General features: G+C 34.5%; 1 protein-coding gene and 1 pseudogene across 1 annotated transcript in view; one reads left to right on the forward strand and one right to left on the reverse strand.

The window, feature by feature from the left end:
• Nucleotides 1-19891, reverse strand: part of RABEP1 (rabaptin, RAB GTPase binding effector protein 1) — a 68484-nt gene that overhangs the window by 29808 nt on the left and 18785 nt on the right. Inside the window, exons 5-8 of the mRNA XM_025040076.1 lie at nucleotides 17321-17440; nucleotides 11555-11690; nucleotides 8813-8991; nucleotides 6538-6669 (exon numbers count right to left, since the gene is read on the reverse strand). Of these exons, the coding sequence (XP_024895844.1) occupies nucleotides 6538-6669; nucleotides 8813-8991; nucleotides 11555-11690; nucleotides 17321-17440 (567 nt within the window). The remainder of the gene's footprint in view (nucleotides 1-6537; nucleotides 6670-8812; nucleotides 8992-11554; nucleotides 11691-17320; nucleotides 17441-19891) is intronic.
• On the forward strand, nucleotides 12315-12433 carry LOC112471468 (annotated as a pseudogene).

Genomic DNA, 19891 nt, shown 5'->3' on the forward strand with positions numbered 1-19891 from the left:
GTCACTGGAAGCAGCTTGGATAGACCCATGAGTTAGAAAAGGCAGAGTCTCAGGGAATCCCCTGGGCAGAGCAACCTGTGTTATGCCGGTTGATGGTACCTGCATCTACAGGCTGGGAGAGGGGAGAACTCAACAAAGGAACAATTGCTTCTGCCTGCATCTCTGTGCGGGAGCCAGCCACCCCTCCATCCCTCGCCCTAAAGCCCAACAGCTCAGCGCCTCCCTTGATGTACCTGGTGCCCCTCAAGCAGCTATCCTCGAGCTAGAGCTCAAAGCAATCAGAGAGTAAGTCTACGCATGGGCCCTTAAAGAGGAAGGTCTTAACTTTCCACAGCCCTCCATCTCACTTAGCCACTACCTCCACTGGTTTTCACAGCCAGAGGTTGTGGGGACTTCTCTTTCTTACAATGAAACCCTGGGCTGGGGAGTCCAGTGTGCAGCTGGGACCCTTCACTCCTCAGGTGGGGGAGGTGGCTCTGCAGCCAAGCTAACCCTCCTGATTCTCGATCGCCACATGCAGTTGAGGGATCAGACTGTTTCACGTCTCTAACCCTCCTACCGTTTTGAGGTGATCTATTACTTGAAGTGACCTAGTTATAGGGCTTCTGTTCAGCCAGACCTCTGGAGATTCTCCGTACTAGTTGGTCTGTAGTTTTATTATAATTTTGGTGTGGTCACTAGAGGAGGCATGCACAGCCTCCACATTCTATGCCATCTTGAATCCTCTCCCATTTCTTTCTTTTTAAAGATTATTTTTTATTCTGTGAAATTCAGATGACTGAGGTGCACAAATCTAGTATATATTAAGCTAACTATGGCAAAGGTCCCAAAGAAGTATCCTAATAAAAATTGGAATGAGAACCCATTCTGTTAGCTTAAAAAGGAGCCTAACATCTAATGCTATCATATACAATGCTGCTGTGATGCAAAGAGAAAAGGGAATAGGGACAGAAAAGTTGTTATGGCCATTTTTAAAACACCAGCCCACCATGATAGTAACAGCATAAGGAACAAAATACCTCTAGGGAAAAATGTAAATTGTTGTAATGCTTCCAAAGATGATTCAACAATATGTTCTAATACCTCAAAAATGTTTATATCCTCAAACTCAGGCATTCTTTTCATAAGAGCTTATATTAAGGAAGTAATCAGATAAGTCCATAATGATTTTTGTACAAGAAAGAATTACATACAATAGCATTATGGCATTACTTATAATAATGACAAGTTTTATACTGGTAAAAAATGGAACTACCTTGGGGAAAAAAATGGCACAGATGAGAGAGGCTTTGTTCAGCCCTCTTGTGACCAAATCAAAGTTGTGACAGAAATACGGAGCAAACAGCAAGCAAAGTCGCCTGGAATCTAGATGAACATAAGCACTACGACTAGGAAGAAAAATAATTAATCTGCAATGGTAGAAGGTAGGAAGGGGTGAAGACACGAGGCTGCCCGGTCTCAATCCGCTGAGTGGGACGGAGGCTGTGGCAGTTGCAGCCGGCAACTACAGATGTCTCTAAAAGGAGCCATGTCCATGAGCACACGTTCTCAGTAATGGATCTGCTCACTGTGAGCACCAGTGCTGGGTTGGCTGCATGGGGGTCACTAGGGACTTACAGGGAGACACTGAGCTGTCGGAATAAGGTCTGGAAGAGAGGCTTTCTCCTGTGTAGAAGTGCTGGCGGAATCCATTGCTCCTCTATGGAGTCCTACACCTTCCCCATGTGTGGATACAGCTCAGCAATAGCTGAGATGTCATCAATCTGGATAACAGAGGTTTCTCCACCCAGAGGATTCCCTGAAACTCCACCTCCCACAATTCACAACCCCACCCAAGCCACATTCAGGTGTGTCTTCATCTAGTTGTGTCCTCAGGAAGTCCAGTACGCCTGGCTGAGCAGCTCCAAGACTAACACTGGAGGCAGCTAACCTCGTTTTCTCGCATGATTTCTTGAGGCAACTATAAGCACAGCATCTGTGGATTGTTTGCTGAATCTTAACAGGTGGCCCCAGAGGGGCACAGGCTGGGGCTAAATTTGGCCTGCAGATAAATTCCTCTCAGGACTGTGCCACTGGACACCTACTTCACAAATCCACACTAATAAGACCAAGAGACTTAGGAGCTTTCCTTAGTACATAGAAACAGACAGAGAAAGGAAGCCAAAATGGGAAGACAAAGAAGCAGAAACCATATGAGAGAACAGAACGAGATCCAGATATAATGGAGTCAAGCAACCTAACAGCTGCAGGGTTCTAAACACTGTTATAAAGATGCTTAATGAACTTAGGGGAAATGTAAATGAATTCAGTGAGAACTTTAACAAAGAGATAAAAATGGAAATGGAAATTATAAAAGGGAACCAGTCAGAAATGAAGAACACACTATCTGAGATGAAGAGTATATTGGGGGGAATCAACAGAGTGGATAAAGAAGAGGATCGAACCACTGATATAGAGGATGGGGAAGGCAAGGACACTCAATCGGAACGATAAGAAAAAAGAAGCCAAGCCTATAATAATAATTTAAGGGGCTTACGAGACAAGTTCAAGCCAAGTTCAGCTGCAGGGCCACCTGGTAAGTGTCACCAAGCAATCCATACATGGCTGCCACCCATGCTGGTATTATAGCTGACTTGAGGGGCCAAGTCAGAAACCAAATTTTTACATAATTAAATGTAAAAATATCCATGTCATAGGGGTACCTTAAGGAAAACAAGATATTGAAGAGCTATATGAAGAAATAATGATGGAAAACTGACGACAAAAAGGGTAAAGGAAATAGACATACAACCCCAGGAACCTCAGAGAATCCCAAACAAGATGAACCCAAAGAGGCCCACAGCAAGACACATCATAATTAAAATGCCAGTGGTTAAATACAAAGAGAATCTTAAAAGCAGCAGGAGAAAAGCAGTTAGTTACGTACAAGGGAGCACCCATGAGACTGGCTGCTGATTTCTCAAAGGAAACTTTGCAGGACAGAAGGACTTGACACAAAATATTCAAAGTGATGAAAACCCAGGATCTACAACCAGGAATATTCTTTCCAGCAAACCTATCATTTAGAGTCAAAGATGGGTAAAGAGCTCCCCAGATAAAAATAAGCTAAAGAAATTCATTAATATCCAGCCAGTATTACTTCTTTAAGAAGAAGAAAAAAATATGTATCAAGAATATGAATAAAGAATGGCCATAACTACATATCTATCAACAGGTACTTCAAATGAAAAAGAATTAAATGCTCCGATCAAAAGATAGAGTAGTTGAATGGATAAGAAAACAAGACTCTACATATGCTGCCTACAGAGACTTGATGAGATTAAAAGACACACACAGACTAAAAGGAAGGGGATGGATAAAGATATTGCCTTGATGGACCGAGAGGATATTGCACTGAATGAAGTAAGTTGGAAAAAGGCAAAAATCGCATGATTTCATGTACATGTGGAATCTAAAGAACAAAATAAATAACAACAAAAATGGAAATAAACTCATAGATACAGAGAATATTTTGAGGACTACTAGATGGGAAGAGGTTGAGGGGGATGGCAAAAAGGGCAAAGGGATTAAGAAGTACAAATGGAGAGTTACAAAAGAGACATGGAAGTATAAAGTGTAGTATATGAAAAATAGTTAATAATGTTGTAATAAATATGTAAAGAAGAATAGGGGTACTAGATTTAGTGGGGTAATCAATCACTTTGTGAGTTATACAGATGTCTAATCACTATGCTGTACAACTGAAACTAATATATCATTGTATGCTAACTATAATTGAAAAATAACTCATTGAATTGTACAATGTAAATATGAGCAATTGTCTTATATTTCAACAAAGCTGGGAAAAAACTGACTATATGTCAATGTGTAAATCATGTTTTTTATTTTCTATATTTTACGATGTTTTGGACATTTTAGGAGGCTTGCTGGCCAGGAAAGAGACCTCCCCTCCCAAGCTAGCTAATTTCTAGAATAAACAGCTTACCTAAACATGGTTTTCATATACAAATGAAAGTCCAAATGTCCAACTAAGTCCTTTAACTCTTATACACCAAGTCAGTACTCTCCTTAACCCAAAGCCCACTGGAAATATTCATGGTAGCCAATCCTATGTTGTTTATTCTGCCCTGCCTTGCCTTTCCCCTCAAAAACCCCAATAATGGCTGTGGTCCATGTTTTCCTCTGGCTCCTGCTCTGCCTCATAAGCAACGCTGATACTTCTCCATGTGGCTCTGCATGATGTGCCATGACTCTCATTTCTAAGAGGACCATGAAAAACATTAAACTTTTTTTTCAATGGCACTGACCTCTCCATGTCATCACTAAGTCATCTTTATAAATTAAAATCTAGGCACAAATCAATTAGTAAGGAATTAAGGAATTATGGTACATTTACATGCTGAAATACATTAGCCATTAAATATAATTTGGGGAAAAACATTTACTGATGTGCCAAAACCTTTAAAGACATACTTAAGTGGGGGGAAAAAGTGATAAATAAAACATTATGCAGTTACAAATGGATTATGTTTAAAAAGTACAAATAGAAACACATATATGTTAACTTTGGAAACAAAAAAAGAAGAAAAGAGAAAGGAGAGTTACATACCAAAATATTACTGGTGGTGCTCTTTAGGCAGTAGAATTACCTATCAGTTATTTTTATTTTTTATGACCTTCTTGTATTTTCCAAATTTTTCATAACATACATTATTTTTATAATAACAAAAGTATATTCTAAGCATCAGGTGAAAGAAGGCATAAGGTCCTACAAATTTAAATGTTTTCATCAATAAACCTAAGTCTCCAAAGAATTCCATGTTAACTTTACACTAACAGGCTCAAGTAAATAGTCATGACTCTCAACACGGAACAACTCATTCAAATTGCAAAATATCAGATTTAAAGGTCTAAAGATATTTCAAATGTCAGGAAATAATGTTATGTACAATATATTGAATAGATCTTTCAAGACAACAAAAAAAAAAGGCTTCATTGTAAATCACAACAAATCTTGCCTTCCTAGTTTCCAGCTAAAATATTTTTGGAAGTTTGAAACTTCTTCAAACATTCCTGCACACAGGACTGCATGACACAGAAACCACATAATATTTGGCAATACCCAAAAGTTGAGATATTCTCCTGGGAACCTAACTCATAAAAAAAAAATGCACAGCAAAATCAGGCCAAGTGGTCCTTGGTGTATGATCCAAAACAAAGAATGTAGAAAAACCACTACATCATACTTTTCAATATCCATTAGGATTTTTAAATATTTTTTTTAATGTCAATCTCTAATCATAAAAATATAAGCCACCAGGAAGGAGATCAAACATGGCTCAGAGGAAATCTGCAAACTAAACAGATACATGACACCTCTGAAAGTAGGATAGGACCCTTATTCAGTTTATCTGAAACTGGTTTATCAGGCTGGGAAAGCAGGAGAGAATGAAATTCAAAACAGCAGGGCCAGTATAAACAAGGCATATGAGCATGGAGAGTAAATAGAAAGGTCTGGCTGTGATGAAGTGGACAGCATAGTAAGGCTGCAAGGGTCTTTCAACTATGAAAGCCCTTATATGCCAAGCTGAGGATCTTTTTTGGTTTTTATCCTAAAGGAAATAAAAGACAATAAGCATTTCCTTCATTGAAAAGAAGGTATCAATACGAATCTTGAAGAATGAAGAGAAGGATTTCAATACTCAAAGAGGCAGAGGGAGGTAAGTATTCCAAGTGAAGGAATCAATATGCAAGGTGGGGAGCACGAGACAACCAATGTGGCTAAAACAGAGTGCATATTATGAGGGGTCTTAATTATCTGAGTAAGGAATTTGTACTTAATTATGTAGGCAATGGGAGTCAGTAGTGGTTTTTGAGTAAGGGAATGGCCTGACTGCAGCTGCACTTAAGAAAAATAAGTCTGACAGCAATGCTGAGGGTTCAGTGGAGTGGGACTGGCCAAAGGAAGGGAACCTACTGAGAAGGCCCTTGCCACACTGTGGATGAGAGGTGACGAGGCCAAAGGAACACCACTTTATATGTTCCACCTCCAGCTCTCTCTCTTCTACCATTCCCAATACCAGAAGTATTCTACCCTACGCCATCACAATCTGCCAAACCTCACCTACTGTTCTTAGGGTTTAAGACCTAATACTGGTTAATACTTAATGTATGCTATAAGGCATTAAGTGTTTGAATACTTAGATAATCTATTTTAAACAAAAAGCTCAAGGTATCAGCAACATTAATTTTTCACATCAAAAAAGATTTTATACATATTGATTTCTCATTTCTTAATTTTGGAACTACTAGAAAAAAGAGCATCTAATTATTTCAGAGACTAGGAGAGAAAACTGCAACATGTTTCAAACAGTACTATCTATATTGCCATAAAAATGACTGAAAGTAAATATTTTATCTAACTTTCAGCTAGTAATTTATATACTCTCAACATGAACAATGTAATTGATTGATGTATGGGATGCTAAAACTGGTAACATCATGTATACAATTATTTTAATTATAGATTCACTATACCTCTTCATTTGATAACTGGGCTGAAGATTCTTCATGAGTTAAAGCACACACTACTGGTATTTTTACTTCTTCCTCAACATCTGTTTTTTTGTGATCCTTTCTCTTATTAAGCCTTCGTTGTTCATCTTCCTCCTAAAAGTTAGGAAGAAAAAATATACATATATTTAATGATTCACTTAGTTCAATAACCACTCAAAAGAAAAAAAAAACAAGAGCTTTATGATAAAACTGGACACTTAAGTTTATTTGTTTTGTAATCACATCTCAGGGCATTTGGTCATAACAAAATGTTTTAATACTATAAGCACAAAGCATGAACGCTAGTAAAAAAAAGAAATCAAGAAACAGTTTCCAAAAGTATATAATGTGAAAGGTGAAAAAAAAGGCATACTACCCCCTCTTGTTCAAACGACCCAAGAAAGAAAATCTGCGAACATCCCTTCAGATTATTGTAGAAAATAGGTAACATGCACAAATTTATATGAAATACAAAAGGAATGATTCAAGTTGACACAATCATTTGCTCAACAAAGATGAGAAAGATAGATACTTTCGATGCGTAATGGGAAGGGACAAGCACACAAGCAATTAATATTACACAAGTATGTTTTTCACAATGACTGATTTCATCTGAGGAGCTAGAAAAGGGGGCCCAAAGAAGATAACACTTCAACTGGATCTTGAAGGATCAATAAGATGAATTTGCCAATTTTGAGAGAGGAAACAAGCAAGGGTTCCAGGGAGAAAAGAAGTAGGCACAAACATACAGGGGCACAGAAGATCAGGTAGATGGGGAAACAATGAAGAATCTGATGAGACTAAAAGGAGGGCAAGACTTGAGAAGTGGGGTATATGGAAAGGGGATAGTGATAAAGTGCTTAGACTCTGGAATCTGAGACTGGCTCAAACCTCAGATGTGCCATTAGTCTCTACTTTATTTGGAGAGTACTGTTTTGTTTGTTTCAAGAGATAAACTTTGAAAACATCATAAAACATGAGATACAACTTCATATATAAAGCCTTAGCACAATGCTGACATATAGTAAAAGCTCAGGAATGTTAATAAAGGCTTTAAATGATTAGTTATAGGCGTTTAGACTGTTTTAATGGACAGCAAGAGGGGAGTGATTAGAACTGTACTTCAAAATCTAAATCTTTAAGTTAACTGTATCTACACACAAGATGAATACGTCAGAATTAAGAGACAGAAAAGAATTAAAAAGGAATAAACTTCTGAAAAACAAAATCTAACCTAAGTCATACAAGGTAATTTAAAGTATTTCAAATAATACCTAGAAAAGCTTCTTCATAGCTATCCTCGGAAAATAACTGCATACATACACAACGTAGTACAGGATATTTGCTGCAACACTGTTTGAAATGACACATGCCAAAAAGGAAACCATCTAGATACCCAATACAAGTAGAAGGATTAAGTCAATTATAGAACATTCATGCTACCAGCTAACAAGGATGAGACAGATCTCTGATGTGAAAATATATCCATGATAATGCTTATGAGAAAATAAGTTATAGAATAAGTACATATACTTATTCAGATACCAGCTGTATGAAAAAAAAAAATCTTAAACATACATTTATAAATACATAGAAATGATCTGGAAGATGACCTTCCAAACTGATTACTTCTGATTACAAAGGTGGTTACTTCTGGGAAGGGAGGTATGGGAGATATCAAGGGACATTTTTTTCACTTTATCACTTTATATTTATTATTTTACATGGTACTTAAAGGGAAAATATTTTTAACATGAGGATGTATTTGTATATCACTCATGTAATTTAAATTATTTTTTTAAACCGTAAGAAGAAAACAGGATCTAGGGTATGCAGCACTCTACACACCTGCTTTTTCATATCACTCAGCCCTCTCTGTCCCCACCCTGTCACCTTCTAATAAGGCTTTTAGAGCAATGTCTTGGAAGACTTGGCCTGGATTAACACACTCAAGAGCCCTAGGAGAACTGGACAGGGCTGTAGAGAAAGATTTTCTCAGAAATTTGCAGTGTTGCATCCTGTGGTCTCTGAAGAGGATCATTTCTGAATGTTTTTTTTTTCCTCAAGACAAAACCAATTTTAAAGCTGAAAAACAAAACCCCTCGAATGAAGCTATTATGTTTTTTTAAATGCCATACTTCACCTTATTTCAGGCTTAAGTCAATCTCTAACATACATAAAGTAATGCAGTCACATGTGTGGGTAGGGGTGGTGTGTTATTAACAAAGCAACCAAGTCCTACAAAATTGCTATTCACCTGATCTTTCTTTTTCAGTTCTTCAACTTGTCGGAGCTGTTCTGAAGTTAGCACAATCTCCATTCGCTGCATGTCCCTCATCAGCAAACGCTGTGATTCCAGGAATTGGTCGTTGGCCTTCTGCCATGTGTGTTTTAACTGGTTGTGTTGTTGTCGCTCTTGCTCCAAGAGATGGCAAACTGTAGGAATACCCCAATCAAAAACACTAAATTTTAATGGTAGGCAATGCAGTATTTCTCAAATTTGACCACCAAAAAAAAAAAAAAAATTTCCCACAGTTCCACTCTCAGAACAAGTGTTCTAGGGAATACATTTTGGGACACGTTGCTTTAAAAGCCACAAGTATGGTAACCAATCCTGTCTTTAATTTAATACAACCTGATAAATCTGTTATCATGGAATTCTTCTTGAGTCCATTTAGTTTTGACCTCTCAGGATAAGTCAAAGAATCTTTGTAAATGCTTGTGTTGTTCACAGTCATCAGCTCAACCATCTTCTACCAAAAAAAGGGTAGGTAGCATCATCTCTCTGCCCATCTACTAAGCCACCCAAGCCAGAAACCTAAGGGACAACTCAAACTTCTGACTTTTCTTCACCCCAACACATTCAGAAGTTTAGTAATATGACTGCTACCTCCTGTGCAGTATGACACAGCCATCTTCTGCCTTGGATCAGCCCTCATTACTCAGACAATCACAACAGTAGTACTTTTGTTAGTCTTCTTGCCATTAGTGTTGTGCTCTCTATTCTATCCTCTACACTGCTGTTAAATTGAACTTTCTAAAATGCAAATTAATATTATCACTCTCAAGTTTAAAACCCTTCAGAAAAGCCAGATATATAAGCCACATATTGTATAGTCCCATTTATACAGAAATCCACAATAAGAAAATCTATAGAGAAAGAAAGTAGATTAATGGTTGCCAGGGAATAGGGGGAAGGAGAGAATAGGAGGTGTCTGACCATGGACACAGAATTTCTTTTCAGAGTAATAAAAAATGTTCCAAAATTAGATAATACTGATGGTGCACAACTTAGTGAACATAGTAAAAACCACTGAATTGTATAATTTAAACTTCACAGCATGTGAATTATCTCAATAAAGTTGATGTTTAAGAAAAAAAATTTTTAACCCTTCCGAGGCTCCTTTCTACCCACAGGATAATTTCCAAAATCCTTAGCATAAGGTCTCTGTGATCTGGCCCATTTTGTCCCATTGTTTCTTGCATCCTGATTTTGCTGAACTACACTTCTCACACTTCCTTACTTGTTGCACCACATGCAAACAGCCTTGACTGTTAGCTCATCTCTGACTATCTGACAAATATCTACCTATCTTTCAAAACTCCACTTAAAAACAACTTATTTTAAGAAGCCTATCTGTGGCACTACTGCCTCCTAACACACTGCCAAGCCCAGTACCTATGATATGCAATAGCACTAACTTGGTTGCACGTCTAATTTCCCCAATTTAGGCTATAAGTGGTATGACTGCTCAATTTTTACCTGTCTTATTTTCATCTAAATACCTTTTTTTACGTAAGTTTCAGTATGAAATAATTCTGTTTACTTACATAATTTCAGCTTTCTGCTATTGGAAAAAAAAAAAACTCATATGCAAACCTAAAATATTTATGGGAGAGCTATATTTTTCACAGCATTTGATATATTTAAAAGTACTCATTGTAGGACTCTATCACCACAGTTCTAAACCTGCATATTAAAATACATTACTAGTATAACCCGACAAGTATAAGATTTCAAGGAGGCCCATGCATTTGGATGAGGAAAAAACTTAGATCTTTATTTTAACTGACCTCTAACTGAAATTTATCATTTCTTTAAGTTATAAAATGTAGACAACGAATCACAGTAAGTATAATAATATCTATGACTTGGTCACCAATAAAAGCCACAACTCAGTACAGATGTTGTGGCTGTCTTAATACATCATTTATGCTCATCACTACTTCGAAATTATAATAGTTATTAGACCTAACTCTAGACCTTGTTATTTAAAGTATTACTAAAATAGCACATTTATTACTATACAATAAGTTGGTAGTTATTTATATTTTGATAACTGTTTTATATCACTGGTTTCTTTTATAATCCTATGTATTTTATGGATTAAAAACATGAATCTGAGAGAGCTTCACAAGACTGTTAAAGGAGTCCATGACACAAAAAAGGTCAAGAACCCCAGGTGTATAGGCATCACTAGAAGAATTAAAGACAACAGCTTATTTTTATTTTAATGGGGACAGGATCAGCCTTCTTCTCCCATCCTGGGAAAATAGAGTCAATTTCTGCATCACCCTGCTACCAGACTAGTGAAATCAAAACTGTCCCTTATAAACAGAGATGTTACTTTAGGGCACCAGAATACACTATCTGCCCTCTCTGTCCCATGTTCACTTTCGTTAATCCGCCTCCATCAAAATGGATCTGAGGAAAACAGTTTAAGCAGAAGTTCTCAGCCTATTACCTTTTGGCCCACAGCTATGAAGTTACTACTGGGGTCCTGGAGGAAAGAGAATCCAAAAACAATCAAAATATTTTTAGTAGACCTCACATCTCCAGATTGCCATGGAAACATTTAAACCAACAGCAAAACTTAAATTAAATCACTAACATATTGGATTAGTATTTATTTTAAAATTGCTATTAATCGACATCGATTTTACTTACATAGTTCTCTAGGAGAATGAGATAAAAAATATATACAGAATATATATTTACCTTCATGCAATTCTTTCCTCAGTTTCTCAGCATCTTCCTGTAGAACAGATTTCTGAGTATTCAAAACAGCTACATACATCTCTAAGTCAGTTCTACAAGATTTCTCAGCTTCCAGATAATGATTCAGTTCTTTAACCTGAAACAAGATGCAATTCTATTAAACTAAAATTTATACACTTACTGTAGAAAACTGGGAAAATAACACAATAGTAGGCATTATCTATAACCATAACAGGAGAGTAAATGTACAATTGAGATTACACATAACAGTTTTGTACCTTGCTTTTCAAAAAGGTAGTTCTAATTTGTATTTTGAGCAACACATACATTTGAACAACACATACATGTGCTCATTTTATCACATACTCAGTAACACCAGGTTGTTTTTATTTTAAACAGTGGTTACTTTCTAAAAATAAAAATAGTACCATGCCCTTTTAAGTTTGATTTCCACTGAGGTAATTCTTTAAATTTATAAAAAGGAGACATTTCCACAGACATATATATTCACAGAAGGAAAAAAGAGGAAGTCAAGATAGAAAAAATAACTGGTCTCATACTGTAACAAACACAAACTTAAAGGCAAGTGCAGAATACTTTTTAAAATCACACTTTAAAAAACATATCTCTGTTGATTAACTATAATGTTCAAATATTAACAATTTAGTCAAAAACATCTGAAATAATTATAACCAAAATAAAAAGCAATCTTGCCCCAGAATGCATAGAATCACTTGTTTCAGCTTGTCTTACAAAATGGTACTACGGTCATGCCACCCTGAACGAGCCCTATCCCATCTGATTTTGGAAGCAAAGCAGGGTCGGGCCAGTTTAGTACTTGGATGGGAGACCACCTAGGAAGACCAGGTGCTGTAGGTGTAAAAAATAAGGGATTGTAAGCTGACAAGGTCCTTGTAATCTGTGAGGCCAACCAAGGGTTGCCTCATCTAAAAAAAGAAAAAAAAAAAATAGTTATGTCTAATTTCATTTTCAAAGTCTTCTCAAGTCTTTTATCTTCTCACTTCTTTAAACATGAAGTAGCTATCTTATCTGTTTTCAATTATCTCTACTCTTAGATCACTAATACAATAGTACTGGTTAAAGACTAAAATGATTATTTAAAGCTCCTATTTGATGCTTCACTGGAGGTTGTCAGCCTATCAAAAAGATACTAACCAAGTATGACAAAGTGCTGGAGAGGGTTGATAACTCAGTTGACAGTAAAAGAGTATCACATGGCAGATATAGAATGGTGGTATATAACCACTAATTCTATCATTTATTACTTCTAATAAATATTTTACTCAATAATTACTGAATTTCTAACATTAACACAGAACTCTGGGAAGATGGTGGCAGTGATGACATGGTATGTGAATCTCCTTGAATTCTACACACCTTAACAGAGCTACTAAAATAACAAAACCAAAAATACATGAACATCTGCAAAAAAAACAAGTGCTAGAGGGTGGGGACATACCACTAAAGGTTACCTTCTGGACTTACATGGTATCAGTGTCTATGCAGAAGAAAGTAAAGGGAAGAACAAGGGCCCCAAGAACTCAAATAGTCAACTGGGGCTCCACTTGACAACGACAGCTGAAGCTGGGAAGAGTTTCACACATTCCAATAGTAGATGAATGCAACAAATTTGTACTCTAAGACTTACAATCTGGTTAGGGTAAAATTGTGTTCCATTTTCACTTACATTTCCTTGATTTCTAGTGAGATTCGGTATCTTCTCACATTCATTGACTATTGTGATTTCTTCCTTTGTGAATTGCTTATTCATATTCTTTACTTGTTTCTCTACTAGGCCATTTGTCACTTACGGATTTGGCAATTTTTATCAATTTTGGATACTAATTTTTTGTCAGGTATATGAGGTATAGATATCTTCTAACAGTCTATAGCTCTTCAACTTTATGTGATATCTTTTAATAAGTTTTATATTCTAATACAGAAAAATTTGTCAATCTTTTCTTTCACAATCTTTTTGTCCTATTTAAGAAATATTTTTGTACTCCAAATAATATATTCTTAACATCTAAAAGTTTTAAAGATTTACTTTTCACTCATGGTTTTTAATTCATTGAAATTAATATTTGTAAAGTATGAGGCTAATTTCACTTTATCCCATGTTTACAACTATTCTAAAAGCTTATTTTTTAGCAATCCATTCTTTTTCCACTGATTTATAATGCCACCTGTCATGTATCAAATTTTCATATATATCGGTCTATTTCTGTGCTCTCTAGTCTGTTTCATTGGTCCGCTTGTTTAACCTTAAACCAATAACAAACTATTTTAATTACAGTAGCTTTACTGTAAGTCTTAATATCTGGTAGGTAGGGCAAGCCTTCTAACCATGCCTTCTTAAAATTTTTGCAGGGCATATTTCTGATCCTTGTCTATGTTAATTCTAAAATCTAGTTATCAAGTTCCTTATTAAACCCTGTTGGATTTTGACCGGAATTTTGAATTTATGGATTAATTTGAGAATATACTGATGCTTTATAAGACATTATCCTTTCATTAAGAAACACAAATGTACTCAGATCTTCATTTTTAATGTAATCCATTAATACTTGCCTATTTTTGTTTAGATATATTCTAGTAAATTATATAAAGCAGTACTCCTTTATCCACAGGAGATACATTCCAAGACCCCCAGTGGATGCCTGAAACTAAGGAGAGTATCGAACTCTATACAAACTATGTTTTTTTCTTATACACACATATACTTTACAGTTTCTCCGTGACTTGCCAGCATCACTACTTTTGTGCTTTGGGGCCATTATTAAGTAAAATAAAGGTTACCTGAACACAAACATTGTGATATCACAACAGTTGATATGATAACCAAGATGGCTACTAAGTGACTAATGTGCAGGTTGCAGAAACAACATGGATACGCTGGACAAATGGATGATAACACGTCCTGGGTGGGAAAAAATGGAACGGCGTAGATTTCATCACCTCAGAACAGCACAAAATTTAAAAGCTATCGATTGTTTATTTCTGAAATTTTCCATTTAATGTTTTCAGATCGCAGTTGACCTTGGGTAACTGAAATCTCGGAAAGTGAAACTGGAAACAAGGAGGGGACTGTTGTAGGTTTTTCTTGCTATTGTGAATGAGATCTTTTTTCCCCCATTATTTAATTTGCTACTACTAGGGTATAGAAACATTATTATTATTTTTGCATGATGATCTTGTTGGTACGACTTTTCTGAACTCTTAATAGGTCTAATAACCCATTTGTACATTTTCTTTCTTTTCTATATAAACAAATCAGTTTCATCATTTTCTTTCCAGTTCTTGTGCCTTATTTCTTTATCATGTCTTGCTGCATCATCTAGGACCACAAAAACAATCTGAACAAAATCACGGAGCATGGGTCTCCTCATATTGTTCCTGTCCTTAGTGGTAAGGCTGCTAAACATGCATCATTAATTGATGTTTGCTAAAGGTTTGATAAATACTCCCTTATTAAGTTATTGGGTGTTTAAATTTATCAAATGACTTTTTGAATCTAAAATGAATATATTGCTCTTCTCCTACAATCTTTTAATGTGATACATAATAATAATAGTTTTTCTGGTGATACCATCTTTAAATTCCTGGGAATACACCTTATTTGATTATGATGTCTTTTCCTTTTTTTTTTTCTTTTTCTTTTTTATTTTAAACAACACTTAAAAATTTTTGTTTTCTGTATTGTTTCTATAATTTTCTTATACTACCTTTCTGCGTGTCTTTGTTTGTAATAAAGTTATACAAGTCTTATAAAATGACTTGAAGAGTTTTCCCTCTTTTTCTATTGTCTAACACAGCTTATAAAATATAAGGATTATCTCTTTCCAGGAGGACTGAAAAAACTTGCCTGCAAAACCAAATGAATCTAATATCTTTTAAAGAAGAAACAGGATAAAGGAAATTTTTGACTACAAATTCACATTCTTTAACAGTTACTGACTACTTAACTTTCCTACTTTATCTTGAGACAACTTAGACAAATTATTTTATTAGAAAATTTTTCATTTCATTAAATTTATCTCATTTCAGATTTACTGATGTGACCTTGTACATAGTATTTATTAATTTTTTTTAAATCTCTGATTTGTAGTTTTGTCCCCTCCTTAATTTCTAATAGTTTGTGTCTTTTTTCCCTTTTTCCTAATTAATCTTACTAGAGACTAGAGGTTTGTCTACCTTATTAGTTTTTCTTTTCTTTCATTATATTGACATTCTCAATTTTTCTTTTGTTTTCTTATTTCACTAGTTTCTGCTCTTAACTTTATTATTTCCTTCCATTCCTATCATTTGTACTATATATATTTTTTTAGATCTTGAGTAAAATATTCACTCAAAATATTTTGTAATTCCTTTTTCCATACATGTTAATTTTTATTATTCCCAGACATTTTATTTTACTATCATTTTATTATAAATAATTTAAAAACTTGTTGTCAGAGATTCTGGTCTGAATAACATTAGTTCTTCAAAATTTGTTGACGCTCCCTTTGTGACCTTATAAAAAGTATCATGTACCTAAAATTAATAAAACTTTATTCTATGCACTATCCAAGTGCTTAAAATTTGTTAACTTATATAATCCTCATAATAGCCTCATGAGGCAGATAATATTATTATCCCCATTTTACAACTGAGAAAACTAAAGTACTATAAGATTAAGTGATTTGCCCAAGACCACCTAGCTAATAAATTCTAAGCTCTCAACTACTATGCTCTACTACAATATTAAATATAGTCTCTCTTTCTTGGATACAGGGTTCTATATGTCTATTACACCTAAATTATTAATCAGGCTGCTCAAAACTCCTATGTCCCTAATATATATTTTGTTGCTTGCACTATCACTTGCTAAAGGTCAGTTTAAATCAATTATAATTGCAAATGTCAACTTCCTCTTGTCATTTTTTAGTATACGTATTTCAAGGCTATGCAACATGCATTCAAGTTCAAGATTATAATATCTCATTGATGGATTATTTATTAGATTGAGTCCCCTATTTACCTCTATTAATTTTTTTCCCCTTACATCCTGTTTCATAATTAACTTTCTTTTGGTTAGAACTTACATGGCATATCTTTAAACATCCCTTTATTTTCAATCTCGCCTTGTGTTTTTATTTTAGGTATATTTCTTATAAGCAAATCAAGTTAGATTTTTTAAAACCCTCTCTTCTAGTAGATGACTTACCATTTTACATTTACTGGATTATTGATACGTTCCCATTTCTACATTCCTACATTTATTTCTACATTCCTATGTTGTTTCTATTTACTATCTTTATGTTCTGTTTCTTTCTTTTAATTAGTTATTAAAATTTGCACCACTCCTTTTGTACTTCTTCTGTTGTGTCTTTGTGGCCATCAAATCCAGCCATATGTAACTACACCATTTCTAAAAGATAGATTCTGGGACTGGCTTCACCAAACAAAGTCAACTTTGAAGAGCTTTTTTTTCTTGATAAGAAAATGGATAAAATTGGGTCTCATTCTGGTAAGAAAATAAACACTAACTTTGTAACGAAGCAACACGAGCATTATTATTTATATTATTTATAATACTACAAGGACAAAATCACCTCCAAGCCTTTTTCTGCATTTTAAAGAAAGCAAGATCCTTAAGTTGCATAGTCTAAATTAGTTTTTAACCCCATTAGTGATTCTAATTTTGCTCATTGTATTAGGGCAGAATCTTGGGTTTCAAGCAAATGGATTACAACGTTTCACAACCTTTGAGGCCTCCAGCTCTTTAATCTTGTCTTCAGCCTCTGTCAGTTTATCTTTCAAAGCTGCAATTTCCTTCTCCATGGGCATCACAACAGATCGAAGTTTTTCAGCATCCTCTTGAGCCTATGGTTAAAAAGAATTAAATACTACAACTTACTGATGTATTGCTTTCCTAAAATTAATATAACAACATATAAGTCTTCCAGGCACTGTATTAGCACTCACAAAATTGAGCCACGTCTAAATTTAATTGTTGCATTACTTTGAATGTTATAATCACAGTTTCACAAATATTCCATTTAGAATTTAAGATTAAGTAGGTAAACGGATTCGCTTTGACAAATTTGACTTTTTAATTAATTGAGTAATTGAGTTGGAAAATATTCTACATATAAAAGGAAATACACATAATAAGCACTTTTTTATAATTCTGGTTACTGAATAAAAACCATTTCTTATGAATACTGAAAGACTATTTTTTAACATTAAAAATCAGAACAACGTATTTTTCTAAAATATTGGAAAATTATGTTGATATAACAAGGCTTCTATCTAATTATTTAAACAGAGTACTTAAATATCATTTGACTTTTGATATTTAAATGAAACAAACCCAAAGAATGATCCTTAAAAATATAATTTTCCATCCTTCATTCTCAAAAACATAGATTAAAAGGAAACAATATCCATAAACTATTAAACTGGTGAAAAACTTAATTTTTATTATATATATATTTATATATTATCTATATACATATATATGAACTGAAGCAAAAGCAGACTCAAAGTTAGCATTATTCCTTATAGTAAAAATGAAAATTCACCTTAATTGCTAAATTTAAATGAGCTCAAGCTTATCCTAAATTTTTCATGATAGGGAAAATATCATATACACCCAAATGTGAGTGGGCATTTTTCCTCAAAAACAAATCTCTCAGAAAAGAGGGATTCACTTTGTTTTCCAGTCCTTACAAAGTCATTTCATAATTTATTTTATTCTGTACTAAGTCCTGTTTGGAAAAGACATGTGAATTTGAAATATCTTCAGTCAAGGCTAATTTGGGATGCTTACAGAGGTCTGCTGATAAAAATCAGCAAGAAAGTGAAAAGGAGGGAAGAAAGCAAAGAATGTAACACAGATGGAGTTATTTATTAATGCAAAGATGACCTCACAATTCTGAGTGTTGCATATAATTGTAAATAATCTTTTAAAAGATGATTTTTTTGAATGATAAAAGGGTCATTAAAAACAATGAAAATCAGAGAAACTGTCACAGCCAAGAGGAGCCTAAAGAGACATTACTAAATGTAATATGGTATCCTGGATAGGATCCTGAAACAGAAAAAAAAAATAGACATTAGGTAAAAACTAGTGAAATCTGAGTACGAGAAATGGATTTTAATTAATAATAAATCTATATTGGTTTATTAATTGTGACAAATGTACCATATTAACCTATGATGTTAATAACAGGAGAAACTGGGTGTGGAGTATATGGGAACTCTACCATCTTCACATTTTTTTCCTAGATCAAAAACTATTTTAAAAAGTAAATTCATTTAAAAAAAAAATTTTAAAAATAACAGTGGCAGATTGTGAAATCAGGAATATGAATATATATATAGGAAAATGGAAAAAACAACTATTCTCACATGAATGGGTAGTTGTGGCTAGGAATAAAATTTCCAATGATAGCATCAAATTTGAATACATCTTAACTTGTCTACTTCGGATGATTACAGTAGATGACTAAGTGACTCTAGTCATGATAACATTGTCAGATCCTCATGAAGATGCTGAATTAAAATCTTTTCCTGAAATGAGAGCATGGAAAAACTATTCCTCAAGGTTCAAGCTTTTATTTTGGGTGTTGGGTTCTCAGGTGATTTTTACATTATTAAAAAAAACTAATTAAATAACTATAGTCCTTGTATGGACCAAGAATTAGGAACCAAAGACGATGATTAATCCAACTGAAAAGAAACATCAAATTCTAATTATTATTTTATATAATATGTAATTTTTAATATATATGTATATAAATCAGTAATGTGAAAGTTTATATCATCTAACTGGCTATAAAGCTTTTTAAGTCATCTCAATGATAAAATGTTTCACCTTATATTTAGCTGGTCTACATTCAGGCATCTTATGGTAATGTGTTCAAGCATAACACACAGTACATTCGTTACACAAGAACCAAGTATATTAAGAAGGAAAATCGAAAACTAAAAATCAAAAACTAAAGCACCAAGCAACAAACACTCATGCAACAAATATTTATTAAGCACCTATGTACTAGACTCTACTCTAGGCATTCAGGATACACAACTAAACAAGACTCCTGCCCTCATGGAGCTTACATTCTAGCAAACAATAAACAGAATACACATTATAAGGAAATATGTGCTATGGAAAAGGAAAAACTAGAATAGGATACAGGTGATCAGCAAAGTTGTGGTAGGTGGGTGGCAGAGGTGGTCAGGATAGGCTGATGAGGAGGAGACATTCGTTTAAAGATTGAAGAAAGTGAGGGATTTCCCCATACAAATACATAGGAGAATGGCATTAAA

The sequence above is a fragment of the Pteropus alecto genome, unplaced genomic scaffold (assembly GCF_000325575.1).
Source record: "Pteropus alecto unplaced genomic scaffold, ASM32557v1 scaffold398, whole genome shotgun sequence".
Taxonomy (NCBI): domain Eukaryota; kingdom Metazoa; phylum Chordata; class Mammalia; order Chiroptera; family Pteropodidae; genus Pteropus; species Pteropus alecto.